This window comes from Tupaia chinensis, unplaced genomic scaffold (genome assembly GCF_000334495.1).
Source record: "Tupaia chinensis unplaced genomic scaffold, TupChi_1.0 Scaffold000270_1, whole genome shotgun sequence".
Classification (NCBI taxonomy): domain Eukaryota; kingdom Metazoa; phylum Chordata; class Mammalia; order Scandentia; family Tupaiidae; genus Tupaia; species Tupaia belangeri.
The window spans coordinates 4,859,203-4,867,734 of NW_006159750.1; the positions used below are offsets into that span (position 1 = coordinate 4,859,203).

An 8,532-nucleotide genomic window follows, 5' to 3' on the forward strand; every position below is an offset into this window, starting at 1 on the left:
AGGAATCAGTCTCTGCCCAGCTCACGGCCCTCAACGTGCTCACGGTCAGTAAAAACACAGGGACTGGGCTCGAACACGAAAATCACTTGTACAACTTCACTGCAGACTCGTCAACTCTAGTACAGGTTCTTAACAGGATTACGCTAGAGTTTTGAAAGTATTTAAAAAAGGAAACTTGATGTCACCACCATCCCCATCTTACCATGAACACACTATATGGATCCACTCCAAAGAAATCTTCAAATCGCCACTTCCAGGTTTCAAAATCATGAAACTTAAAATTAATTAAAATATCACTTAGGACATCATCCAAGGCTCCTGGTTTCCAGTCTTCACCATTGAGAAACTTCTGTATTTCTAGTAAGGTTTGTCTTTTAAGGATAATCTCAGCATCGTAATGCATATCGCCTTTGTTTTCATCAGGCTGAATTGCAGTTACCAAAAACAAACAATAGAAAAAGAATACTGTTATTACCTTACTCAGTGTAACATTTAAATATAAAAGTCAACCTGGAACTAAACACAGAATTAGTGTGCAATCTCTCACACATAATAAGAATAATATCCACCTGTCTCACAGATCAACATGAAAATCAAAGATAATATATGCGGAAAACATTTAAAAACTACACAACTCTCACCAAGAAAGACGCTGTAGATATTACTGACTTAGTTGATTATTGCTATTTGTAGTAGCTAGGCTCTACCAAGTTACCTCAGACACTAATTAGCAAGTACAGGGACATTACTCCTCCAAAAATACAGGGTTAGGTTTCTGCAAACCTCTGCTCATAACAATTTCATCAGCTGATCAATACCTAACCTTATTTTACATATTTAAGATACTTTTTTCTTTCTTTTTAGATTTTCACTATAGGGCTTGTGCAGTTGCTAGAGAGAGAGAGAAAGAGAGACAGAGAGAGAATGAGAAATCATCCCCTCTGGGGAGATGGCCACACCACAATTCCTTCTCTTTCAGTCTCCTCTTGGGATTTTGGCCATGCATACGCACACACCCAGCATGTTTTTCAGGCCACTGGGTCAGGACTCAAACCTGCCATGGCCATGTGGGATCCAGCACCTTAACCACCAAGCCACATGCTGATCCCATAGACACCTTATTTTATATATATCGTTGACTTACTACTAACATTGGACACACGGCCATTAGTACTATAACTAAATGACAAATAATGCACACATTTTCTCTGTAAGGCACATCACAGTCTCTTTTCTTTTTTAAAATTTATTCACTTTAATTTTTTTTTACAAAAACTTTTTGAAATTCATAGTTTTCCCATTACATGTATTTCCATGAGCTTTTTTTTCCTCAAACATTTTTTAATTAATTAATTTACATTCATTCCCTAAGCATCATCACAGCATACAAAATGTGATTTCCCATCCAGAATATACTGCATAGTGGCTTAATTATGCATGTTATCATCAATAATTTTTCATTTCTAGTTTCATATATATATATATGTATTCTTATATATGTATACACACACATATATATAACTGTATGTGTGTGTATATAGTTTTATATGTGTGTGTAAATGTATGTATATATGTGTGTATGTGTGAATGTGTGTGTGTGTGTGTGTGTATATATATATATTGGAGATCCTGCAGTGATTTCTGGTCATCTGATGGATGGTGTGTTTCTTCCTAATTCTTGAAGTTCAATCTGAGCAGTCAGGTGCACACAGAAGTAGGTGTTCTGGAATCCCTATGCTGTTCTATATTTATCCCTTTGTGCAGCAGATTCAGTAGGTATTGAGGAATATGTTAACCCTAATAGTATTTGGATGTTTGGCTATGGTTCCCTTAGATCCATCTAGAAGCACAGTGAATGAAGACTGAGGAGCAGAGTGAGGAGATAAAAGAAAAAGAAAAGGAAATAGTGAGAGAGAGAAGACAACAACAAACAGAAAAAGAAGGAAAAAAATTATTTTTTTTTAAAAAAAAGCAAAAAAACAGAAAGCCGTGCAGTGCGCTTGCATGCTGCACAAAATCACTAGTTCTTAGAAGCCATGGAGGAGTCTTCTTCTGAAGTCCTGCCCCTTGCCTCTCCTGGGTGGGAGGGGAAAAGGGGATTATTAACAAAATAAAGGTGGGGCTGAAAGCTAAGAAAATACTTTACCTTAAAAAAATTTAAAAAGGAAAAATTACCAAAAAATGAAAAAACAGAGATAGAGAGTAACAGAGACAGAGACACGGAGAAGGCTAGAGGGACTATGAAAAAACAGAGACAGAGAGAGACAGAGACACGGAGAAGGCTAGAGGGACTCCCTACCACTAGTGTTTGTGGGCTAGAGGCTGAATTATCAGTAGAAAAATCTTCCTTTCTCTTTTTCCCTGAAATCATTAGTTCTCAAGAGTCATGGAGGAGTCTTCTTCTGAAGGTCTGCCCTTTGCCTCTCCACTCGAGTTTGTGGGCTGGAGGCTGAATTATCAGTAGAAAAATCTTCATTTCTCTTTTTCCCTGAAATCACTAGTTCTCAGGAGCCATGGAGAAGTCTTCTTGCCACATCACAGTCTCTTACATGTAGGAACACTAGACAGCACTGTCATACTGTCGGGTTGTCGGAAAAGTCATAAAGTATTTTCTCTATGTTTGCCTATGCAAAAATGTGCCATGACTTTTCCAACAACCAAAAACATTTGAGGGCCATTTGAAACAATAGAATTATCACCCCAAAGAAACTGAAAAATACAGCACTAAATAGTCTACAAAAAAAACAAACAAACAAACAAAAAAAACACATACTCTTGTTTGCAATATGAGAGGTAAAACAGTAAGGCAGGATTTCCTTGCCTTATTCCACCTACTGGGATCGGGAGCATTAGGCAACCGAAATTTTTTGCCATTCTGTGTGTATTGAAAAGTGACCACAAAAACATCCCAAGTATTGATTTGGGGGTTACAAATAAACTGTATTAAGTAGGCAAATTCATAAACATGGAACCTGCAACTAATGAGGATTGACTGTGTACCTTTATCTTTATAACTTAGTTTATGACTTTTCATTTGCTGAGTTTTCAGACAGCCTAAAATCTAGTTTTTAAAACAAGAGATCTCAAAAAGTAGCAAAATAACAGGTTTCCATGAAATACATGATATTTATAACTACTTTTATTAGTGTGAGTTCAGCTTAGCAAAATCACTGTAAACATTTTACATTCACTAACAAGCCAATATTCCTATTTCTTTTATAAGAGTAAATACAGGCCAGTCTATGGTAAGGTGGTTAGGGTAATGAGATCATGTGGGCATGACCAATTGTGTGCTTTGAGTGCTGGACTTGGGGGCTTGAGAAACAGGTCAGGCATGTGTACATACATGCCCAAAATCCTGAAAGGAAGAGAAGGAGAGGAACTGTGGCATGACTCTTCTCAACAGGGGGTTGCTCTCTCTCTTTCCAACAAGTGCCCATGCTTTCTGGCAAAAAAAAATTTAAAAATATATATGAAATGGATAAATAAAAGGCATACATTATCACAAATCAGCAGCAGACATTTTAAAAGCTGTCACTGGGGCCAGCAGGTGGCATAGTGGTTAAGGCCCTGAACTCCCACATGACCAACCACAGTCAAAGTCCTGGACTTGGCAGTTTGAATATCACACTGGGTACATGTGCATGTGTGCCCAAAATATTGAGAAGAAAATGAAGAAGAGACTGCAGTGTGGCTGTTCCCCTTGTGGGGTGATTTCACTTTCCCTCTCTCTGGGCACTGTATCTCTGTCTCTCTCTGGCAAGTGCACACACCCTATGGCAAAACCTAGAAAAAAAAGAAAACTTTTTTTTTTTTTTTTTAAATCAGGAACTACTTCTACACATCCCCATTTGAAGTATTTTTTGGTCCCATCTGTTTTTGGATCCTAGGTTCTTTTCCACGCTCACAAAGCCGTGGGTCTCAAATTGATGGATAAACACAGGAGAACATCTGTTTTAACACTGCCGTAATGAGGTAGAATTGTTGAACTATTCTCTTAACAATCCTTTCCCTTTGGGTCATTTCTTACTGTTCCAGGAGGATGGAGTCTGGCAGGTCGGGTCACATTTTCGGGGATCTGCCTGCAACCCTCTCTCATGGTTCAGCACAGGCCCAAAGCGCGGCTTCTGATGTGCTACACCAATTCTGGCATACACGATAGAAAACAAGCCTACATGCTTTTAGACAAGCTTTATTAATGAAATAAGCTGTCAATTATCATTGTTTTCTTGATGTTTTGAGTCCTAAAAGTGAAAACAGTGACCCTAAAAAGATAGAAGTTTTAACTTTCAGTATGAACAACATGCACAGGATACACGATTCTACAAAGTAGCACTGGCCAAAATAAACAAGAAAATCTAAATACATTTTTCTTTTTGTCAGTGATCTTACATGACGTGACTAGGAAAAATACAGAAAAGGTAGAAAACAAGCAGCACTGTCAGGACCGGATAAGCACCTCCTCCCTCAACCATGTGACACAGCAGTGCAAGACTGAGTAACACTCCCACCACCTGTAAGGAGAGGAAGAGGGGCTGGTGGCCCGGCAAAGCAGGTCAGTGCCTTAATCCTGCTTGAACAGCCTCTGGTAAACCATCGGTAGTCTCTATGTAAGCATAATGACACTGTATCACCTTTTCATGTCATTTGAAATCAGTAAAACAATGTACACATCCACTATTGATTAGTATCTTACTAACAGATACTTACAAGTCCAAGCTTTCCAGCTTCAATTAAAATCTTATTTAAGTATCTTCTGAAAACAGGATTGCTTTGACTTTCATAGTCTTCCCTCTTTTTCTTTTCACACTCATCAATCTGGAATCACACAAATTCAACATTAGTTAGCAACAAAGTTTAAGTTTCTAGCCTAGTGGTGCCACCAAAATCAAGGTAAGGAGCTTGTTGATTGTACCCAGCCTGCCTTTGTCAGCACAAGGCAGCACGGAGCTTGCCTGGCTCCTGCGTGCTCTTTGCAAGGGAAGTAGGCAGCAAGTGAGGAATACGCGTCCCTCCTGAGTCCTGACCTGGAGGTTTTCTGCTGACTTTCAGAGATTTTAAAGCTGAAGGTCATGAAAAAAGTGTCACAATCATGAAGCGAGGAGGCATAAACCCATAAGCAGGGCATATGAACCAATCTGCCTCTTTGTAATCCTAAAGTGACAATTTAACGAGAGAAAGGAACAGGGGAGGGGGGCCAGCCAGGTGGCATAGTGGTTAAGATGCTGGACTCCCACATGGGTAACCGCAGTTTGAGTCCTGGACCTGGTGGCTTAAAACTTACACCAGTTGTGTGCACATGCATGCATACATACCCAAGATGTGGTGTGGCCATCTCCCCTCCCGGGGGGTGTGACTAGTCATGACTTGTCACTTTCTCTATCTCTGTCTTTTTGGCAAGCGCACAAACCAAATAGCAAAAATTTTCTTAAAAAAAAAAAAATAGAAAAGAAAACACGCCAGGCATATGTGCATGCTTGCCCAAAATCCCAAGAGGAGAATGGAGGAAGAGGGATTATGGAGTAGCCGTGCCTGCTGGGGGATAATTTCTCATTTTGCCTTTCTCTGTCTCTGACGAGTGCACACACCCATACAAGGGAATAAAATAAAGGCAACAGTCAGATCCCACGTGGTGACTGTGGTTCAAATCCCCAGTTCAGTCATCTCAAAACATACCAGGCACGCACATGAGTGCTCAAATATCTGACTGGCTAGGGAACGAAAGGAAGGTGACTGCAGTGTGACAGACTGTGGAAGGTGCTCATCTCCTTCTTTTGCTTATTCTCACACATGATATCATAAATAAAGAGAAAAAATCCAAAAATAATTACGACACAGATAAATGTTATTGGAGGAAAAGACAATGACTAATAGAAAAGCCAAGGCTAGAATGAAAAGAAACCAAGGTTAGAGTAGCTAGAGAAAAATGTTATAAATGTAAATCATATAACACACAGAAACATACAAAGTATCAGCCAAGATGAGAAAGGAGGGCGATTAAAATAAAATAAAATTTATGAATTAAAAAGTCTAACCTTATGAGTTAAAGAATCGAGCCTGCGATAACACTCCGACACTTCGTCAGCACACGACAAGTCAGGACTGACATCCTTTTTCTCTGATGTACCGTACTGCGCCCAAACAAAGTAGAAAGAGATTTCACTTCCTCATAGCTCAGTTGTAAAGCAATCTTTAATGAAGACTAAAATTTTGCTTTTTTCATTTTATAACTTTGCTCACCGGATTCTCCAACTGTATTGAACCACCAAAAATGTTAAGTTTCAAATGTACAGGTTAAGAACCAAAATCAAATTAGACGGCTGCTTGATGGGGTTTTTGTTCCAGTTTGACTCATAAATAACCAGGCTGGTTTAAAATAACCTTACATTAAGAATGTCGGGGGGCGGGGCAGCAGATAGTGCAATGGCTACATCACTGGACTCCCATGTAGTTGACCGCAGTTCGAGTCCTGGACCCAGTGGCTTAAACTCACACCGGGTGCGTGTGCGTGCGTGCCCAAGATCCCAAGAGGAAAATGGAGAAGGGATTGCGGTGTGGCCATCCCCCTGGGAGGTGATTTCTCACTTTCTGTCTCTCTGTCTCTGTCTGTCTTTCTGGCGAGCACACACACCCGATAGCAAAAACATCTCCAAAAAAAAAGGAATGTCGGGGGGTCAGCAGATGGCATAGTGGTTAAGGTGCTGGACTCCCACATGGCTGACTGTGGTTTGAATCCTAAACCTGGCAGCCTAAAACTCATACCAAGCACCATGTGCACACATGCCCAAAATCCCAAAAGGAGTATGGAGAAGGGAACATGGCATGGCCACAATGAAAAACTACACATATATGATTCTCTTTATGAAATGTTCAGAAATCCCCAGGGGGTGATTTCTCACTTTTTCTCTCTCCATCTCTGTGTCACTCCAGTGAGCACACATGTCCTACAGCAAAAATCTCTCCCCAAAAAAGAATGTCAGAAAGATATTCTGCATGATTGCTAATCATTAAGACCTGACTCCCAAAGCCCTGTAAGATAATAACAAAAATAAACTATTGTCATCTTAAGACTAATGAGGTCTCATACACACCTGGGATTTTCTCATTGTTCCTGAAGCCGCGTCATAGTTAAGCATGTCTGTGGGATCAATCCAGTCGTCATCATGAGTGTAACCAGTTACCAGCAGCAGACATTCACAAAGAAGCAAAGAATACAGCATCCTGTATGAGGCTAAAAAAAATTTTGATATAATGAAATATAATTAGGTTTAAAATAAATTATTTTTATAATAAAAACATCTATTTCCTTCTGGTGTTAAGGTAATACTTTTTGGGACCAGCAGTTGGCATAATAACTATGTCGCAGGGCTCCCATGTAGTTGATAGTGGTTCGAGTCCCAGACCCGGTGGCTTAAACTCACACTGGGCACGTGAGCGCACATGCCCAAGATTCTGAGAGAATAAAGTTGTTAAAAATGGGGGCAGGGGGGCTGGCAGGTGGTATAGTGGTTTAAGCACTGGATCCCACACAACTAACTCTATGGTTTGAGTCCCGGATCTGGTGCCTTGAAAAACACACCAGGAGCATATGCATGCATCCAAAAATTCCAAGAGGAAAATAAAGGATAAAGGATTGCGGCATGGCTATTCCCCCGGCAGGTGATTTCTCATTTGCCCCTTCTCTGTCTCTGTTTCTCTCCAGAGAGCACATGTGCCTTGCGGGGAGGGAAAAAATAGCAAACAGGTATCTTAACCAAACAGGTCTTCTAATTTATTTTAAATGGGGGTGACTAAACTCCAAAACCATCTAAGCCTGTGTATAAACACTCAAATTTTTTTCAATAATTATTTTATTTAACTTTATTTATTTATTTATTTATTTACACTTAACCAGAGAGGGACAGAACAAGAGAGAGGGAAAGTGAGAAAACAAGTTGCCAGGTCTAGGACTCATGTGCCCTTAATCACCACACCACCTACCAGCCCCACACTCAAATCATTTAAACACTTAATAACCTTTCTCTTCAACACTAACAGCCACTAGCCACATGTTAATTAATTTTAAGTTAATTAAAATTAAATGAGGGCTAGCAGGTGGTATGGTGGTTAAGGCACTGGATCCCACACGGCCAACTCTAGTCAGTCCCCAACGAGTGGCTTAAAAACACATTGGGGAGACCAGCAGTTGGCATAATAGCTATGTCGCTGGACTCCCATGTGGTCGACCGCGGTTTGAGTCCTGGACCTGGTGGCTTAAACATGCATGTGTGCGTGTGCCTAAGATCCCAAGAGGAGAAGGGATTGCAGCGTGGCCATCCTCCCTGGAGGGTGATTTCTCGCTTTCTGTCTCTCCATCTCTGTCTTTCTGGCAAGCGCACGTGCCTTATAGCAAAAACCTCTCAAAAACAAACAAACAAACAACAACAACAAAAAAAAACACACACATTGGGTACATGTGTGTGCGTGCCCAAAATTCCAAGAGGAGAATGAAGGAGAAGGGACTGCAGTGTAGCCATTCCCCCCAGGGACGCT

General features: G+C 40.4%; 1 protein-coding gene across 4 annotated transcripts in view; it reads right to left on the reverse strand.

The window, feature by feature from the left end:
• The window catches only part of CLCC1 (chloride channel CLIC like 1), a 30,254-nt gene that overhangs the window by 12,222 nt on the left and 9,500 nt on the right, over nucleotides 1-8,532 (reverse strand). For all 4 annotated transcript variants that reach the window (XM_006149506.3, XM_014588206.2, XM_027772283.1 and 1 more), the window contains exons 2-5: nucleotides 7,092-7,231; nucleotides 6,036-6,131; nucleotides 4,711-4,818; nucleotides 203-424 (exon numbers count right to left, since the gene is read on the reverse strand). In XM_006149506.3, coding sequence (XP_006149568.1) covers nucleotides 203-424; nucleotides 4,711-4,818; nucleotides 6,036-6,131; nucleotides 7,092-7,220 — 555 coding nt within the window. In that variant the 5' untranslated portion in view covers nucleotides 7,221-7,231. The remainder of the gene's footprint in view (nucleotides 1-202; nucleotides 425-4,710; nucleotides 4,819-6,035; nucleotides 6,132-7,091; nucleotides 7,232-8,532) is intronic.